Here is a 19,203-nt window from a genome sequence, read left to right as displayed (position 1 = left end):
AGGGCGACCGGGAGGGCTCCTCCCGGAGGAATCTCACATTCGGAAGGGTCCGCAATCAATGAGACAACCTCTACTCATATGCACTTGTCATGTGTTATCTTGCATGAACGCAACCCTCCTACTATAGGTTCCCAGTACATTGGGTTGGGGGCTAAATTAGTCTCCCCTTTCGGCGGCGCTTCCGGTCGTGTATATGCAACAGCCGCCTGTTCAAGTTGGGGATGGAGCAGTAACCTGAGATCTTCCCCATTCTGTGTGCTTGGCAAGGTAGCCACGCATCTGACAAACTAGCGACCTGATTGCCACCAGTTTTCTAGCCTACCCCAAAAGTAGATAGGTCTATTGGCCTGTGGCTGTTGGGCTGCAGCCGAATAGAACTATCGGTCAGAGACTTCAAAGCACGGGGATGAACATGCTGAATGGCAAGGTTCTTGGTGACGGCCATCTACATCCCTGTCTCTGTCGTGATCTACTACTTTTGTCGCTCCTATGTGACCTCGCCTGCCCTTGGCTCTGCCGGTGCAACCATGAAGAAGATTGCCTACGGGTTTGCGCTGCCAGCCTTGGTTATAACGACCGCTGCATTGGTTCATATAGGTTTCGTTCCTGAAAATACAGTGCTTTTCAAACGCCAAGTTTCATTTAGTTGCCGGGTAAATAGACATTCGTTCGGGTCGTGAGAGACTCAAAGCACCTCAGCGCGAACACATTTATCCATTGGGCTACGTGGCTGGGCTGTATTGTCGGAGATTTAGAGATAAGGTAGTCCATTATGACTTCTATTTTCATCACCTGAGTCTCACTTATATCTTTTTTATTTTCTAAATTAATAGTCCTTTTCCTAATTAGTAGACCCCCTATTAGGAGGAACGACTGATGGGGATAGCCGATTTTAAGGCCCTACCAAGTATATGCTATTTAGGTCTGGAATGGAGAGCGAGAGAAAGCGGGGCAGACATGCAGGCAGTCGCTGGGGGGCTTTGCATTTGAAATGGACTTTTAATCTATCTCTTATACGATACACGTGGGCGCCTTATCTAGTTCCTTCCCGGCCTACAAGCACAAGTCCTGGAGGGCTCTCTTAAAGATCTCTAAACCCTTGTCCAGATCCTTCACCTCGATTGTCAACGGCGGGACGATGCGAATGCAGCTTCCAGCAACGATAATCAACAGGCCACGCTCACGGGCGGCTCGGATTACCCCCGGTACTTTATCACTAAGAGCCGGTTCTAATTCCACACCAATCATCAAGCCCTTGCCTCGAACATCTTTGATGACATTAGGGACCTGAGCTTGTAGATTCTTAAGTCCCTTAATGAGATGCTGAGACTTGGCATCTACCTGCTTGAGGAAGTCCTTCTGAGATACTCGGTCGAGGACGTGGCTTGCGATACGGGATGCCACTGGGTTGCCTCCGTAGGTGGTGCCGTGTATGCCGACGCTGACTGTTTCCGCAACACGCCGGGTCACAATCGTGGCACCAACGGGGAAGCCATTGCCAAGGCCCTTAGCCGAAGTTAGGATATCGGGCTCAGCAACCACCTTGCCGGTCTTAGGGTCTCTGAGAGAAGGATGAGCATGAGCCCAGAGCGAGCCGGTACGGCCCACTCCGCTCTGAACCTCGTCAATAATGAGGAGGGCTCGTGTCTCATCGCAGCGCTTCCGCAGGGCAGCGAGAAACTCTGGCTTTGCGGGGATAATGCCTCCCTCACCCTGTAGCGGTTCGACGATAACAGCGCATGTCTTATCGGTGATAAGAGAGTCAAGGCCTTCAATAGAATTAAAGGTTCCATGCTTAAAGCCAGGGACAAGAGGGCCGAAAGGATCCCGATACTTAGGGTTATATGTCGCCGATAAGGAGCCAAGGGAGCGACCGTGGAAAGCATTGGTAAAGGCGATAATTTCGAACTTCTCTCCGGAAGGATCCATCTTGGCGAAGTTACGGGCAAACTTAAAGGCGGCCTCATTGGCCTCGGTTCCGGAGCTAGCCAGGAAAACCTGATATGCATCCGACATAGTACCAGAAGCCTTAGTAGTGGTAACCAGGTTCTTTGCTAGGATATTCGCCCATTCATTCTCGTATAGCATCGATATGTGCATCAGCTTACCTGCCTGAAGTCAATGGATTAGCTATTGGCCGAGCCCCATGGAGAGAGAGCCTGAGCAGCGAGTAGAGGTACCTGATCTGCGATGAGGCTGGTGATCTGAGGATCGGCATGACCCAGAGACACGACGGCGATGCCGGAGGTGAAATCAAGGTACTTCTTGCCGTTGACATCGGTGACGTATGACCCCTCGCCCCTGGTGATCAATGGGCTGGGACGGGGGTACGTGGGAAGGATGTACGACTCTTCGCCCTGAGTTTGGGCCTGGGATGCTTGAGATGCCTGGACTGGGTCAGTAAAATAGCGACGGCATCAATTTCAGGCGGTATACCATTTTCGCAGCTGATGATTGTTCTGTTGGGATAAGAATTTGTGCTGAAGGTACAGACCTTCAAGTCAGTCAAGAGGAGACAAGATATTTAAACCCACGAAGCTGATTCATGGTAGGACTGGTAAGAAAAATGTCTTTCTACATGCTCGCACCGGAGCCGATGGAACATGGGAAGCCGACACGGAGCTCAAGCTGGGTGCTCCACGGTTCGCCTCCCCAATCCGTGCTTTGGAGACTGCAGATACCGCGATAAGCCCGGCTGCCTGCAGATCGGTCGCTTTCTTCTTCTGGACCTGCCCGTCTTTATATGCGTCACGCGGCCTGAAGGAACGCTTGACAAATTGGTTTACAGTCCCTGGCAGCCGGTCTGGCCGGTCCGAGGCGTCACAGGGGGGAACCGAGTCACGCAGTTAGTGACTCGGGACTTTGCCTCTTTGTTCTTCCTTCCCCACCAGCTTGGGCCGGTGCTCGATCAGGTAGGCCAAACAAGCGGCAATAGTCCCTTTGACCATTTTCTTCACAAGGTACTACAGGTGTCAATTCTGCAAATCTCTAGCACTGGATGCCGGGCCGCGGAGACACAATGGCCGAGTTGGTCCTATCTTTGAATTGCATAGCACAGTGGACTACTGACGAGACCATATGAGTTGGCCTTGGCCTGTGGCCTGGACATGACTTCACGCCTTGTTAAAAGTAGAGAAGTTCTTAGATCGTAAGCCTACCGTCCAATTTGTGTACAGAGTTTCATCCCTCTGTCAGAATTCGACCAGCGGGGATGGAGCGTTGTTAGCTTCGCGTGATCATTCGCACAATCATCATTTCAAGAAGCCAGGCCGCCATGGAAATGTTAAATTTTTAGGTACTCGGTATGCACATGAAGATAATAGCTTCGCACGATCATGTACAACTCCTTGCAAAACAAAAGTATATTCAAGCCTAGCGAGTATCAATTTGCTCTTCCACGTATCAACATCCAGCCTAATTCCTATGTTTCCTCATCCGATCTTTCTGCTTTTAGAATTTGGCAAACTCCCCGTTGGTAAGGTGCTTTTCCAGCTGGAAATCTGGCTGGAACTCGCAGTAAAGTGCTTCCTATTTGATTGTGAGAAGCTGGAAGAACAGCTGCCGAGAAGGGGACTTACGGGATCACTGGTAGCCTCATATGTGTATTTGGCCGCCTCTTCAGAGATGATGCGCTTCGGGATGCCGTTGGCAGCCGCAGCCTCCGCCAGGAGTTGAACTTCACAGGACCTCTCCATCAGGGTGTAAAGATAAGCGGCCTCGTCGACAGTGCCCCCAACGGTGATGAGGCCGTGGTTCTGCAGGATCATGCCCTTGGCTGGGCCCAAAGCTTTGGCCAAGGTGAGAGCTTCCTCCTTCTTGAAGACCACGCCTCCGAAGTCGGCATAGACAGCCTGAGCGTCGCCGTAGAAGATAGCGACATCCTGGTTGATCATCTCCAACGGACGGCCAAAGGCCGACCAGGCCTTTCCAAAGCGGGAGTGGAAATGGCAGGCTGCGTGGACATCTGGCCGAGTCTGATGGATCACGCTGTGGATAAGAAATCCTGCAGCGTTGGCTGGTCGAGTGGTGTTGCCGCCAATGGCAACACCTTCTTCGTTGACGAGGATCATGTCTCCAGCCGTAAGAAGGCCAAAGTGCATTCCGAGCCTTTTTCAGGCTTGTAAGCAACAAATTCAATGCTATAATAGCGAGCAGGGCCCTTACGGGTTGGTCCAGAATGTATGAGGATTTTCGGGGTCTCGGAGGGAGATATGTCCGCTCATACCCTCAGAGAACCCCTTGCGAGCGATGACTCGAAAGGCGCCCGCTAGATGCTCGAGCATCCAGCGACGCTTGCGCTCCATATCGCTGAAATATGGGATACCCTCAAGCGGAACGCCTTGGGACACGAGCTCTAATGCAGATGGCTGCTTCTGCTGGGGCTGCTTCTCAGTAGGTTCCTGGGAGCCCACCGGAATCCGCGTGGCCAGCGCCTGGGAGAGGTCGGCTTGGGTGACAGTTGTGGTAGCCATTGTTGGTATAAGCTGGTGACTGTAGGGGTGTTGTAGTCTTGACTCTTTGCAAAGTGTGATTTCGAACTCTTGCCCTTGATGAAATCGAGAAAACACATGTGCGCTTTGGCTACTCCTTTATAGACCAAATTAACGCTGAATTTGAGTTATTAAGAATATCTTCGATCTGACATAGCCGCGACTCCGGTCCCCACTCAGGTTGATCTGTACGAGACCGTGGTGGGTTTCCTAAAGAAGTGGACCAAAATTCCACATGGTCTTCGCCTTCTTATTCTGGTAGCTGAAAAAACAGGTTTAATATTAAAATTATAACTTAATAATATTTAAAAAAACATTAAATATTAATTATATATAGATTAAAAATACGCTTATAAATATTAAGGTAATACTCTAAATGAAGGTACTTTCATATATATAGTAATTTAGCCATAGGCCAATATATCTTTCTTTTCCGAATTAATGGTCCTTTTCCTAATCAGCGGACCCCCCGTTAGGAGGAACGACTGATGGGACGGCCGATTTTGAGGCCCCACCAAGTAATCTAACTGGTTGGCCTTCCTTTTGTCTCGGTTTGCTGTTGGAAAAGACCTACTGTTTTCGCTGGAATTGTTCGTTTCGGGTTAACTGGTCTCGAAAACTTGCCTATTTATTATTATTTTTTAGCATTCAGTCTGTTTCTTAGTAACCATCTCCAGCTCCTTTGTGGACTTCATTTGTTCGGGTACATATGGCCGGTGTATGGATGTCTGCTCGACCACCCTCACTTTCACCTCCTTCCATTTTGTTCGATTCATTCATACAATGTCTCTACAACCGCTCAGAACCATCACTCCGCCTTTCCAGTGCATGAGGCGCTTATATTCTGCTGCCACCCATCCTCTCATTCGTGTTACAAATCTGCCAGCCCCTGGCACCGGCCACATTCGTATCCTCGAGCTGAACCGTCCCGGCGCTCGCAATGCCATCTCCAAAGCCCTTCTCGCCGCCCTGAGCAAAGAAGTAGCGGCCATTCAAAACCAGTATGGATCAGAGGGTGAAGAGCTCTATACTTCGGACAGTCCTGTTAGGGCTCTTATCCTAGCCAGCGCCATCGATTCATCCTTTTGTGCCGGAGCAGACCTCAAGGAGCGTCGAGGCTTCACACCAGAGGAGTAGGTCTTCTGTTAGTATTCTTGTCATGGCGCGCCTAATCACAATAGGACTGTCGCCTTCCTCGCTGATCTCCGTGGGGCGTTTTCTTCCTTATCCTCGCTTCCCATCCCTACTATCTCTGCAATCTCATCCTTTGCTCTCGGTGGCGGGCTAGAACTAGCCCTCTCTACCCATTTCCGGATTCTCTCATCAAACGCCACCGTCAGTCTTCCCGAGAGTCGGCTCGGCATTATCCCCGGCGCTGGAGGTACATTCCGCCTTCCCGCCATCATTGGCCTCTCTCGTGCCCGCGATCTCATCGTCACGGGACGTCGTGTCGCCGCCCCTGAAGCTTACTTTATGGGAATTGCCGACCGTCTTGTTGAGATTGGATCCGAATCTGACGACAGAACTAACGGACTCGACATTCTCTCCAAGGCCAGAAGGGCTGTGCTAGCTGAGGCCGTCAATTTGGCAAAAGAAATCTGCGAGGGAGGGCCGATTGGCGTCAGAATGGGCTTGAAGGCTGTTACCTATGCGAGGAAGCAGGAGGATGAAAATGAGATATACGAGCAGGTGATAAACACGGAGGACCGAAATGAGGCTCTAAGCGCCTTCCAGGAGAAAAGAAAGCCTGTATTTAGAGGCCGGTAGATAATGCCAGTATCAGGTGTAACTCGGAGCTTATGCGTTTGAACATCACATCACCACCTGCTTCTAGAATCTCAACAGATTGGTCACTAATTCAGGATTCCAAATCTCTAAACACCCGCGGTCGCTAAACCTTGCATGAACGCAACGGCAGGTCTTTCTCACCTTTTGCTGGTTACCGTTGAGGTGTGCCTAAAAAATACCGAGGCAAACCGGGGCGAGGCGGTGGACAGAGCACAGAGAGTGCTGTGGCAATGCCAGACTGCGTTTCGCATCACCAATGCCTTGGCGGGCCGCGGCACCGACCAGCGTAAGCCACCGGATACCGAAAATCCGACAGCGAGGGATGCTCTCTATCTCCGGTAAAGCCTGTGTAACCGGCCTCAGCGCTACCTAACCAATGGAATAACCGATGCCTCTAACTAATGGACTGAAAGTGGGGAGGCTCTAACAAGGGTCAGGAGATAACGGAACCGACCAATTATCATTCCTCGGATTCTGGGCCCGATCGGAGTTCTAAATGCCGGGTCTGTGTGTCACCTTGTTATCGGAGCTTCGGGGGCCGCCGTCTGGGTGCGCTCGGTGGACAACTCAACTAGTAGAGCTTTTTCGCCTGCCGGGAACGGCAGCTCCCCCAGTTTCGGCAATCTAGCGAAAAGAACCACTAGAGTGCGCCCTCATTTGCCTCGCCATGTGGGATTGATGCGGTGATGGAGGTTTAGGGTAGATGCACCAGGCCGACCTTTGGTTGAGGATGACCGCATCTTGAACAGGGGTACTCCGTACAGTAGCAATGAGCCAGCATCCACTGGCAGATCATTGCACGTGATCTACAGGGGGGAAGGTGGTTCTTCCCCGCGTCCCCAGCCCAGATATGACATGGCGAGGCTAGATTGACTCGAGAAGGAGGTGTGCATTAAGTAATCATGTAGTTAGCTACCCTGCTGATCATTGATTGAGAATTTCCACCCCTCTGCCAGAGCCTGTAACTTACCTGTAAGTTTACTCCAATCAATCTTATGCATTTTCCCCTTCACAACCCGCCTTCACAATGCAAGCGTGCGAGCGCTGCCATTCCCGCAAGACCAGGTGCGACCGCCGAGTGCCGCGATGCACCTCATGCGCAAAAAGCCAGGTTCTCTGCAAATATCCAAATCGGCGGCGCGATCGGCAACAGTATCTGATGTCCATCGAATCCCGCCTGCAGGAATTGGAGCAGGAGAACGAGCAGCTAAGAGGAAATACTCAGTCACGACCACAATCCGCCGCCGAGCAAGACGACTCACCTCAATTGCCCCAGATAACACCTCCGACACGACCAACACGCATCGATGAGCCCCGGCACACTGAGACACAACAGTCGCCCACAACGTGGTCCTCTTGCTATCACCGGCGGACTCCCGGTGAAGAAGCCCGCTATCTAGGGTCTAGCAATGGTGCCGAATTTGTCGACGTAGTAGAACGCGTCGTAGATTCCAACCATGCTGGCGGCCTGTTTGGACAGGTAACTGATAGCCATCGGACGCCTGATAGACTGGCGTTGCCGTCAGTCTCCCAGCCTGCCGTACTGGTGGATAAAGCCATCGCAATGTCCTTGATCGACTCATACTTTGCGCATTGGCATCTAACCTTCCCACTGCTCCACCAGCCCGCCTTTATGCGCATGGCAGAACACATCTATTCGGACCCAGCAGTATACCAGCATAATACGACCTGCGCCTTCGCCTTCGATATCGTCCTCGCCTTAGGGTCGGTGCCGTCAACACAGATTGAACTGGGATTCACCGACGCAGAGTCTCACTTTGCGCGAGCAGTGGGCCGTCTGGACCAGGTGTCGAGCCTGCGGGATATCCGATCGCTACAGGCACTGCTATTATATTGCAAATATAGCATTCATGCTAGCCTCCGTGATACCTCCAGTGATATATGGGAGGCCCTTGGGAGAGCTACTCGGCTTGTTGTAGAGATTGGATTGTACCTCGACTCCTCAACACCCTTGCCACGATGTAAAGCCCACATCACCGACGAGCTGCCCGCCTCACTTCAAGTAGAAATGCAGCGCCAGACCTTTTGGTGCTATTACAACCTCGACAGGTAGCCGATATGATGCCTATGCCATGAGTTGGAACTAGACCACTGACAGCAAGTAGGATTGTAAGCATTTCTCTCGGGCGCCCCCTTTCTCTCCACGATGACGACATCCATGTCCAACTACCTTCTATGTCCGATTCTGATACGGGAACCTCCTCAGCAACGCTATCACCATTTCTCCATCATACCCAACTACGCAAGATCCAGTCCAAGATCCACCGCTCGATGTATACCAGTCATTCCACCCAAGCTCTCCCTCCGAGAGAGCGGCAAGCGATAAGGAGGGAGATCTTTAGCGAGTTACAGGCCTGGCAGAGAGACATCGCGCGTCTTCAACTGCCGTCGGCTAGCCAGTCCTCATCGTTCCTGCATCCGAGCTGGTACCAAGCATTGTACCACAGCGCCTGTCTCATGCTCTTCCGGCCGTCGGCGACATTTCCTGCGATGCAAGGGCTAGAATCCGATCAAGATATGGATGACGTCCTCCAGATGATATGGACATCCTCCCGCCACGTGCTGAACAGATACTTCGAGCTCTTGCGAGCCAGGCATTTGAACTACTCGTGGGTATGTCTCTATACCATTTTCATGGCGGGTCTGGCCAACGTATACAGCGTCGGCTGCTGCGCACAGAGACGGAAACGCGACGCCCTGGCGTTCTTGCCCTCGGTGTTTGACGTCGTTTCCGATTTCCGCGACTGTTCAAACATCCTGACTGCAATCGGCGAGAGATGGCACGACGCCCGCAGCTCTTATGACATCTTTGTTAGATTGAGTACCAGTGCTCTGAAGGAACTGATGGCTGCGACCTTCCAACCGCGAGCTGAACAGATCACGGTACCGGAGTGTCAAGCTGTATCACAGCCGACTCCGGGCGTGTCCACAGATGGACAGGAGCGCGAGCCCGTATCAGCGTCGTGTATTAACATCCCGGGACACCAGTCGTCACATACCATCGGTGATCCAGGAGTCCTCTCCAATGGCAATGATGCTCTTGCCGACTTTTATTCGGCCGTCGATTTTGAGCAGGTCTTTCAGGAGATGCAGAATTCAGTTAATACAAGAAGCTTCCCAGAGACAGACGAGGTCACACTGGGCTTTTCTCAGGAATGGTTTGGAAAGTAGCGGTTGCTCCTGGATCAATAGCCCTAGAGGAATACTAGGCATCAAACTCCGGCCCCATGCCTTAATTTTAATGTTCCATCTATACTGCCCCCTCGTTTCTCAAAGACGAGATTGCCTCCGGGGAAAGACCCAGTCCCTGCAAGACGTCGTCTGTATGTTGACCCAGACCTGGAGGGCCTTGTCGGATGGATGGCTTCGACTCGCTGAACTTGACTGGTATGCCTGGAGTTCACATATTAGCAAGGATCGCAAACCTAGGGCCCCATACAGAGAAACTCACCAAGAACCTTGAGCTTGCCCGCGACTGCGGCGTCCTGCTCGACCGTCTCCACCATGTTTCGAGCCAGGGCCTGAGGGTGAGATAAGGCTTTCTGGAGCGAATTGATCGGCCCATAAGGCATTCCGCTTCCTTCAAATTCATTTTCCCACTGCTCGGTAGTCCTCTCCGCGAAAAGAGCGTCCAGGATCTGCTTAAGTTGCTTCCTGTTTTGGATCCTAGCGCTGTTATCCTGAAATCGCGCGTCTTTCGCGAGTTCTTTATCCCCTAAACGCTCACATAGGTTCTGGAATTGTCGATCGTTGACTGCGCCGACGACGAGATGCGAGTCTTTTGTCTTGAAGGCCTCGTAGGGCACGATAGTCGGGTGTGCGGTGCCCCATCTTTGCGCCTCTTTCTCTAGGTTGAGCCACGACATTCCTACGTTCGCGAGGATCGATATTGTCGTCTCGAAGAGTGAGGTGTCGATCTTCTGGCCCATGCCCGTTCGTTGACGGGCTAGCAGACCGGACACAATTGCCCCGTGTAGGTAAAGACCAGTGCACATATCCATAAGCCCAACACCAGGCTTGGTTGGAGGACCGTCCGGCTCGCCGGTTATGTGAAGTAGACCACCTTCGGCCGCCCCGATGACATCGTATCCCGCTCGCTTGGCATATGGACCATCGGCGCCGTAGCCTGGGCAGACTATTAGCTTCACGACGAACGGGATGGTCGACTCGGACAGAATCAGCGGGGACATACCAGAGATACTTGCTAGAATAACTGACGGGTTGACCGACTTCAAAACGTCGTATCCAAGACCCAACTTGGCCAGTTTCCCAGGGATAAAGTTTTCGACACTGGTCAGTTGCTGTTTGTCAGCCTTCTTGACCTTCGGCATTTGCGTCACCTTGCTCTGGGGAACTTACACGACGTCGGATTCGCGGACGAGCTGCAGGATAATCTCTCTACCCTTTGTATTCTTCAAATTTACTGAGATGGATCGCTTATTCCGATTGATAGTATTGAAGTAGATAGATGTGTTAGTTGCCTCAGTCCTCCAGATTTTGTCTTCATCGGTATCTCGCCAGAGTCGAGTGTCATCCTGGCTGGCTGTCAGCATTACCGGCAAAGGCCTAAGTGATGGTTCAGACACCTACTCCGCCGCGAGGATGCTCGACCTTGATGACATCCGCTCCGTAATCAGCGAGAATTTGCGTGCAAAAGGGGCCCTACTCCCGTCAGTATACCTTTGAGGCAACCCAAGGCCGACCTACTGCCAGAACCCGAGTGAGGTCCAGGACCTTGACTCCCGCAAGAGGGCCGAGGTTGCCTTGTTGTGCGGAGGTCGAATAAGCTCCACGCCAGGTGAAAGTGGTATGGGACCGAAGTCTAGTAAAGGTATGCGATAACCCAGCTTGGGGTGATCGCTTTAGGATCGTGTGAGCGAGAGGGGACATGATAACCGCTATGCCGGAATTCCCGGGCTATCGGGCGCTGGAACAGGGCAGATGGTCCGACTCTCCAAGAAAGGGGGCATTTGGGTAGAGCGGTCCTATCTTAGCGATATGACTTACACAGGAGTTGCTTTATCTTAGAGCACTCCCAACATCGAAAGGACAGGGGGCGGGTTTCTCCCCCGGTCTTCGGCATCATGCGCTGCGACGGCGACAACGGGAAACCCAACGGTGCCGATGGGGAAGCTCAATCAAGGGCGTCGGAGCTCTCCTCCACCGTATCTCGGTGGTCGGCCCCGAATATCCGGTTATGCTTCTTGACTCAAATCACTCGATATCGGGGCAAGGGAGATAAGCGTTGAGCGCCCAGAGAAGATCACATTTGCCATTTGAGAGGTAGCCTTGATAGAGTCTAGGACCTAACTCTCTTGCACTTATATAGTGAGCCACATCGTACTGTTTTTGGTGATTCCCAAGTGGAAAATGTCTCTCATCTCGCATCTTCTCCCATTCAATATGTCTAAATCCACCGAATCTAAGTCTGAGCCCGATGTCATCTCCACCCAGGCTCCACAGCCAGAATCTGGGGAAGTGCATGATGCTGTGTTCGGCGCTGTCACAACGGATGGGCCTAATTACCGTAATGTGGGCTGGCTCGGGACGACTGCCCTCATGATGAAGACCCAGATTGGGCTCGGGGTTCTCTCTATGCCCGCGGTCTTTGATACCTTGGGACTCATCCCTGGCATTATCCTCCTGCTGACCATCGCCGGCATCACCACCTGGTCTGACTGGATGGTGGGAGTCTTCAAGCTGCGTCACCACGATGTCTACGGCATCGATGATGTGGGTAAGCTCCTATTCGGCCGGATTGGATATGAGGCATTCGGTGCAATGTTTGCCTTGTGTAAGTTTCTCGCCATGAATTTGGCTGCTGCTTTCTAACGGTTTAGACCTGATCTTTGCTTCTGGCTCAGCTCTGCTCAGCATCTCGATTGCTTTTAACGCCTTATCGAACCACGGCGCTTGCACTGCTGTTTTTGTAGTGGTTGCTGCTATCATTACCTTCCTCTTTTCGAGTATCCAAACCCTCGGGCGTATCACCATGGTCGCCTGGCTTGGTGCAGGCTCCATTATCACTGGTGGTAAGTCTCATGCTTTCGAGGCCCAAAGCCGAGTATCTGACCCAACAGTCTTCGTTGTCACCATCGCTGTGGGCCTCCAAGATCGCCCGTCTGCGGCACCGCAGGATGATGTAGCCTGGAAGTCTGACTATAAGCTTATCGGCTCCCCGACTTTTCCGGAGGCTATCTCGGCTGTTTCGACTCTAGTTTTCACGTATGCAGGTACTCCAGCCTTCTTTAACATCGTGGCTGAAATGCGTGCCCCGCAACTTTACACCCGAGCCTTGATCGTATGTCAAACAACCGTCACAGTTGTGTATATCATTTGCGCTACCATCGTCTATTATTTCTGTGGAAGCTATATCTCCACACCTGCGCTCGGCTCTGCTGGCCCTTTGATCAAAAAGGTCGCCTACGGCATTGCCTTGCCCGGGTTGTGTGCTTCTGCGATTCTTCTTTCTCATGTAAGTACCCCATCCACCTAGAGTGGGATGTGAACTAATAGAAGTAGATTCCTTCCAAGCATATTTTCGTCCGCATCCTGCGAGGATCCAAGCATCTGAGCTCCAACACTATTACCCATTGGGTAGTATGGATTGGATCTACCTTCACGGTGTCCTTGGTCGCCTACCTCATTGCTAGCGGAATCCCCATCTTTGGCGGCCTTGTTTCCCTTGTTGGTGCTCTGTTCGCCACCTTTCTAACTTTCCAGCCCATGGGCTGTATGTGGCTGTATGACAACTGGAAGAGTAGCGAACGCGGTCTGAAGTGGAAATGTGGTATGGTCTGGAGTATCTTTGTGATCGTGTCGGGTACCTTCTTGATGATTGCGGGAACCTACGGATCCATCGTGGGTATTATTGCATCGACTAAGGCCGATGCGGGATCCAGGCCGTGGTCGTGTGCCGACAACTCGAACTCTTCCTAGGCGATGAGTTGGCTGTGGTCTGATCAAGCTAGATAGGAGTGAAGTCATTCGCTCACAAGCGCCTGCAAACTTGCAGTGGGATACAGATGGAGCTGTGTCTGTTTGGATATTGTGCAGCGAAGTCAGTTGTAGCTCAATTCAGTCCACTGCGCTGCTAGACCAAATGAGCCCATCGAATGTTTGATGAGGCCTGAATACATCGAATAAGGGATAGTTGTTGGTTTTTTGTTGAATGCTGAATGCCGAGCCCCGAACGCCCTGTACTCTGAAGCGTCAGTGACCAAGCTTTACTTACATGTTTACGACCGTACAGTGGTCTATGCTTTGGCAAACATGAGTTCTGAAATCGACATTCTATGACAGGTGTAATACTTCCCTTGAGAACCGAGGCGAAAGTAGTTGGATCCAATGCTTCTGGCCGAGGACAGCTTCAAGGCGTGAGGTGATTGCACTTGCAACATGGGTACTCAAAACCACCGCCGACCGATCTCGGTTGCTCAAGTGGAAGCTCACACATCAGAAATCGGCACTTGGTCCCCCTTAACCCTCGCAGGGCTCCATTTGTGAAGAACCCGCCACTCCGGGGCTCAGATTCGTGGCAGCTGAGCCACTTCGGTTCAACACTACCAGCCTATTAGTGCTTGCTATGGACACTCTACAACCCGCGCTGCTTTCCTCTCTCCCTGTCCCAAAATCCACAGTTACGAACAGCCTTGGCCCGTATTGTCAGTAAATAGTCCCTCAGCTTGTTGTTTCTTATCTCCGCCTTTACGACAACAGCGGAAAACGAGTCAAATTCATCACCATCTCCCGTAGAGTCATCCTGCTTTCTTTCCCACCGCACCTTCTATGCTCGCTGTTCCTGAACACAACATGGCTGATGTGCCTCCAAGTCCTTCGATAACCAGTGTGGGCGAGGATGCAAACGATTGTCGCGTCCAGAAACGAGCAGCGTCTTACGACGATATCGGCTCCCTAGCCAGCAAGCGGCGTGCGTCACGAGCCTGTCTCCTACGCATGCAAGAAAGCTACACGAAAGATCTTCTTCAACCGTGTCCGTCTGCTCTACGGGCTGGATTGCGAGTCTGATCGTCTCTCTGTCATACAGACCCTGCTGCCAATGACGTCCTGGTATTATAGCCCTAGGGATGAAAAGGATACCTGGCACTGGATGGGCATTGCCATCTCGCTTGCCCAGGTCGGCGTCCTACACTGTGATCCGTAAGGCCTGCCCATACCAGCCCAGGAGAAGCGGTTACGGCGCAGAATATGGTGGCCCTGCATCGTGCGAGACCGCCTCCTGGCCCTTGCAGCCAGACGCCCTTCCAGGATTCGGGATGACGATTTTGACGTCCCAATTATACAATTTGACGGCTTTGATGTGAGAATGGCATCGGATACTCTGGCTGGCCCTCCGGATGAGCTGACAATAGCCGGTTACGACCATAAGACACGCATGGCCATGGCCACCATGTGCGTTGACCTCACCAAGCTGGGCGTCTGTCTCGGCCACATCCTCCATTCGCAGTACACCGTCACTGGGTCGCTACCATCGGGGCAGGGGTATCTTTCTGGTTTCATTGTTACGCCAAAGAGGTCAGAGCAGCAGGCCTGGGATTTGGTCAGGTGCGACAAAGAGCTGGTCGACTGGCTCCAGGATCGAGATCCCCGGTCCAGGTACACTCCTGAGTCAGAACAGGAGCGTGACCGGCCCAGTCGTATCACCCGGCTACATCAATCCCTGCTGCGTATGAGTTACCTGACCGGTGTAACACTCGCTCGTTGTTGAGTACCTTGCGCTTATCGGGCTTCCTGGTCCTACGCAAGTGTAAACTATCCGCCCAACCGTATCATTACGTGGCTTGTTGCCACTTCCGATTGTTATATCGCTCCGCTATTGTGGTGATTAGTGGTCTTCTGCACTAATTTCAGTGGTTGAGGGGAAGAGAAGGGCGCTTGTTCATAGTTGCATGGGATTACTTCGGTTGACAGAGAGGATGAAATCATGTTTATTCTAGTAGCTCTTTGGCAGACCCAACACCCTCTGCCCTATATAGTTCTTGATCATCTCCCCGCTCACGGGAGCGATCCGTGATATCAGGGATTCCCTCAAATACCTCTCGACATGATACTCCTTCGCGTAACCCATTCCGCCGTGTGTCAGGATCGCTCTCTCGGCAGACTTGAAGGCTGCCTCGGATGCCAAGTATTTAGCTGCGTTAGCATACTCTCCATCCGTATAACCTTGGTCGTACAATCGTGCAGCTAGATATATCATTAGCCGAGCGCTTTCGAGATTCATCCAGCACTCAGCTAGTGGATGCTGAAGCCCCTGATACGTTCCAACCGGCTTCCCAAAGACAACTCGTTCGTTGGCATAGTTACAGGCGCGCCGGAGTGCTGCATATCCAATTCCCAACGCTTCGGCACCAATCAGTATTCGCTCGGCATTCATGCCATGCATAATCATCTTGAATCCGTCGCCCTCCTGTCCAATCATATCGCTTGCTGGGATCTTCCATCCATCAAAGAAGAGCACATTCGTATCAACGGCGGCTCGTCCCATCTTGGGGATTTCCGTGACTTCGACAACAGAACGGTCAAGGTCTGTGTAGAATAGCGACAAGCCTTGAGTGACCTTCTTCACGTCCCCGAGAGCTGTTGTCCTTGCCAAAATCAGGACCTTTTCAGCGACCTGAGCTGTTGATATAAAGACCTTAGAGCCACTAAGCACATAGTGATCACCGTCTCGTCGGGCGGAAGATTGTAACTTTAGCGTGTCTAGGCCAGTATTAGGCTCCGTGACGGCAAAGCAGGCGCGCTCCTTGCCCTGAATGAGCGGTGGAAGCCAGCGTTCCTTTTGTTCCTCTGAGCCGAATTTGGCCACGGGCTCCAGTCCGAAGATGTTCATGTGGACAGATGACGCGCCGCCCTGACCCGCGCCCGACTCGGAGATAGTCTGGAGCATTACTGCCGCCTCGGAAATGCCTAGCTCAGATCCTCCGTACTTTTCGGGCAGGCAGATACCGAGCCATCCGTTGTCGGCTAGGTCTCGAGATAGCTCCCACGGGAACCTATGGTCATTATCCCGCTCAAGCCAATATTCATCTGGGTATTTGGCGCAGATTTTGGCAATAGCCTCGCGGACTTCTCGCTGGGACTCGGTCCACTCGGGTAGATTGCTTGGAAGGTAATCGGTGGCACGGGCGTGGATAGATCTTGCTCGAGATGAACTGAGGAAAGCCGGCGAAATGTGCGGCCTACAGGTTGTTCTGGATGGGACGCGGGGTCCAAGCAGACGAGCTGGGCGAAGTAGTCGCTGCAGCATTTTCTTGTGGTTCTTGAAGTGGATGCCGGTGCCGTCCGGAATTGCAACTTGGTGACTGAACGAACTTGAGAATCGGTTGGCGCATTCACCCCTCCTGGATCAGCCGATTTATATCTTGAACCAGCTTTTTCCATCAACAGAGTATGAACTTGATTAAATTAATCCCCATTCAACCGCCAGGCTTCGACTTGAGCAATGAGGCATTGTCAGTCGCGCTGTCGGGGATTTTTTCTCCGGGTCCGCCAACGCAATCAGATAAGCGTCACTCATCGGCCCAAAAGACCGAAAGGTGAAGGAAGGCACCAGAAAGGCCATGATGCTTAGTCAAAGCCGAGACAGGATGCCGTTCAGCACTCCGTTGGCCGACCAAACGGTCTGGTCCCAGTTCCGAAGGAAGCAAATGTCCGCTGCAAGCGGAAAGCCGAATTACGGTACCGAACGGACTGTGTGCCGACACCGCACCCGTATGGCCGGGATGGGCAACAAGGAGTTAGTTACTGTCTTGGATTGGAAGGTAATAAGTGTGCCTTGGTCCTGTCGCCCTCCCCAGAATCCACGTATACCCAGAACTTCCCCGCAGCACTCTCTGCTCCTTACTCAACACCATGACACTATCACCAACCTCTTACGACAAGCTGTACATCAACGGCGAATACGTCGCCGCCAAGTCCTCGGCGACCTTGGAACTCCGGAGCCCCATCACCAATGATCTTGTGACCGACAAGGTGCCCATTGCAGGCCAGGAGGATGTTGACATCGCCGTGGCTCACGCCGAGGCAGGCTTCAACGGCCCTTGGAGCCAGTTTACCGCTGCCCAGAGGTCTGCCTGCCTGCGCAAGCTGGCCGATTTGCTGGAGACTGAAGTCGAGCCCATCCTCACCCTCGACACCTTGACCATGGGAAGCCCAGTCTCGCTCATTCCCACCCGAGAGAACGGATACATTAGATCCTGCTTGCTGTACTATGGTACGTGTTTGTCTCTCCCTTGGTCTCTCCCTTGGTCTTTCACTGCTCACACCAAGGGTTCACAGCGGGATGGACCGATAAACAACGTGGAGATTACTTCCCCGCAGACGACGGTTTTGTGAAACTCGTTACGCATGAGCCTATTGGGTGAGTGGCTTCCCTTTGTCGCCGTCTTGAGCTAATGCTAATGCATCTGCCGTCACAGTGTATGCGTCGCCATCAACCCCTACAACGCGCCGGTCGCCTCCTTTATAATGAAAGCCGCACCTTGCTTGGCTACGGGCAACACACTGATCGTGAAGCCATCAGAGAAGTCCCCCCTTGGCTCGTTGGCCCTCGCCCCTCTCTTCGAGAAGGCTGGGTTTCCCAAGGGCGTTGTCCAGGTGCTCAGTGGTGACGGCTCCACCGGTGCCTTGTTATCGTCTCATATGCGTGTTAGAAAGGTAGGTTGGAAGGGTCTCTGTCAAATCTCATCATTCATTGCATTTACGATTAGCGATAGATCAGTTTCACTGGGAGCACCAACACGGGACGAAAAATCCAGGAGCTTGCGGCTCGGAGCAACTTGAAACGGGTGACGCTAGAGCTAGGTATGTCTCCACGCCTTTGATTACGTTCGATACCAGTGTATTAAACAATCCATTGCAGGTGGTAAGAGTCCAGCTATCGTGTTTGATGATGCCAACATCGAGAATGCTTTGACATGGTAAACTTGATTCAGTTTTGTATTTGTATCGCATCGCTCGACTGACCTTTAATCCAGGACCATCAACGGCATCTTGACGAGGTCCGGCCAAGTCTGCGTTGCAGCGTCTCGTGTGTATGTCCAGGAGGGAATTGCGGACGCTTTCATCAAGGCGTACACTGAGCGCATGAAGGACGCCAGGAGCAGACTCGGCGACCCGCATGACCCCAATGTCTCGATGGGCCCGCTGGCCGACTCCATAGCTCTAGAGAAGGTTAAGTCCATGATTGAACGAGGCAAGAACGAGGCCGAGCTTGTGGTTGGTGGCCTCCAGCACGGCGATGTCGGGTGCTTCATGGAACCGACCGTGTTCTTGAACCCTAAGCCCAATGCACAGGTTCTGAAAGAGGAGGTTTTCGGGCCTGTGGCTGTGGTGCAGACCTTCAAGACTGAGGAAGAGGTCATCAAACTCGCCAACGACACAGAGTTTGGGCTTATGGCTGGAGTGTTCACCAAGGACATTAACCGTGCAATGAGGCTCTCCTCACAGATCGAATCAGGTGTCGTTGGCATCAACTGCATTAGCGTTGTAAGTCTCTGCTTCGAGCTAAAGTGCGTCAGCTGCAGTGCTAACAGTCAGTCCAGATGAACCTACAAGCTCCATTTGGAGGTAAAAAGGCATCCGGAATCGGGAGGGAGTTTGGCGAATATGTAAGTGTTGCCACATAGAACGTCCGCAAAAATGGCTTACAATATATTCTAGGGATTGCGCATGTTTACCGAGCCCAAGACAGTCTTGATCAAGTAAGGCAAAAGCCCATGGTAAAGAATCAATCAGAGATTCACTGACATCCTCTAGTATGAAAGCTTGACGCTGCACTGTTTAAAATCATCGACACTCGGGTTTATGGAATAGGCCGCAGATCATCAATGATTGGTTTAGGGTATTATTAGACACGCGTGTTCGTATAATGATAGGGACAAAT

At 52.2% G+C, this 19,203-nt stretch overlaps 5 protein-coding genes and 2 pseudogenes across 7 annotated transcripts, besides 2 other annotated features; 3 read left to right on the top strand and 4 right to left on the bottom strand.

Moving 5' to 3' along the window:
* Positions 1-1,053: 1,053 nt before the first annotated feature.
* Positions 1,054-2,439, bottom strand: NCS57_00338600 (Acetylornithine transaminase; the record flags this gene model as incomplete). The annotated part of the gene is made up of 3 exons (XM_053053383.1): positions 1,054-2,112; positions 2,181-2,387; positions 2,437-2,439. The coding sequence occupies 3 exons, from the start codon at positions 2,437-2,439 to the stop codon at positions 1,054-1,056; spliced, it is 1,269 nt and encodes a 422-aa protein (XP_052915543.1).
* Positions 2,440-3,450: 1,011 nt separating this feature from the next.
* Positions 3,451-4,544, bottom strand: NCS57_00338500 (annotated as a pseudogene). Its single transcript has 3 exons — positions 4,165-4,544; positions 3,579-4,107; positions 3,451-3,528 (listed from the first exon to the last, which is right to left on the bottom strand).
* Positions 3,451-4,544: a sequence feature.
* A 729-nt stretch (positions 4,545-5,273) lies between these two features.
* NCS57_00338400 (uncharacterized protein) lies at positions 5,274-6,257 on the top strand (the record flags this gene model as incomplete). Its single annotated transcript, XM_053053382.1, has 2 exons — positions 5,274-5,623; positions 5,672-6,257. 2 exons carry the CDS (start codon positions 5,274-5,276, stop codon positions 6,255-6,257), a joined length of 936 nt encoding a protein of 311 aa, XP_052915542.1.
* A 3,292-nt stretch (positions 6,258-9,549) lies between these two features.
* On the bottom strand, positions 9,550-11,120 carry NCS57_00338300 (annotated as a pseudogene). Its single transcript has 6 exons — positions 11,007-11,120; positions 10,890-10,961; positions 10,659-10,834; positions 10,492-10,589; positions 9,751-10,425; positions 9,550-9,692 (listed from the first exon to the last, which is right to left on the bottom strand).
* Positions 9,550-11,120: a sequence feature.
* Positions 11,121-11,702: 582 nt separating this feature from the next.
* Positions 11,703-13,238, top strand: NCS57_00338200 (putative amino acid transporter; the record flags this gene model as incomplete). Its single annotated transcript, XM_053053381.1, has 4 exons — positions 11,703-12,093; positions 12,140-12,331; positions 12,380-12,774; positions 12,822-13,238. 4 exons carry the CDS (start codon positions 11,703-11,705, stop codon positions 13,236-13,238), a joined length of 1,395 nt encoding a protein of 464 aa, XP_052915541.1.
* A 2,014-nt stretch (positions 13,239-15,252) lies between these two features.
* On the bottom strand, positions 15,253-16,566 carry NCS57_00338100 (uncharacterized protein; the record flags this gene model as incomplete). The annotated part of the gene is made up of 1 exon (XM_053053380.1): positions 15,253-16,566. The coding sequence occupies one exon, from the start codon at positions 16,564-16,566 to the stop codon at positions 15,253-15,255; it is 1,314 nt and encodes a 437-aa protein (XP_052915540.1).
* Positions 16,567-17,171: 605 nt separating this feature from the next.
* NCS57_00338000 (Aldehyde dehydrogenase) lies at positions 17,172-19,025 on the top strand (the record flags this gene model as incomplete). Its single annotated transcript, XM_053053379.1, has 8 exons — positions 17,172-17,532; positions 17,598-17,679; positions 17,738-17,975; positions 18,035-18,122; positions 18,181-18,238; positions 18,296-18,806; positions 18,863-18,928; positions 18,981-19,025. 8 exons carry the CDS (start codon positions 17,172-17,174, stop codon positions 19,023-19,025), a joined length of 1,449 nt encoding a protein of 482 aa, XP_052915539.1.
* Positions 19,026-19,203: the final 178 nt, after the last annotated feature.

This window comes from Fusarium keratoplasticum, chromosome 3 (assembly GCF_025433545.1).
Source record: "Fusarium keratoplasticum isolate Fu6.1 chromosome 3, whole genome shotgun sequence".
NCBI lineage: Eukaryota > Fungi > Ascomycota > Sordariomycetes > Hypocreales > Nectriaceae > Fusarium > Fusarium keratoplasticum.
Note: the sequence above shows the minus strand (reverse complement) of the source record. Positions and strands in the feature narration are given on the sequence as shown.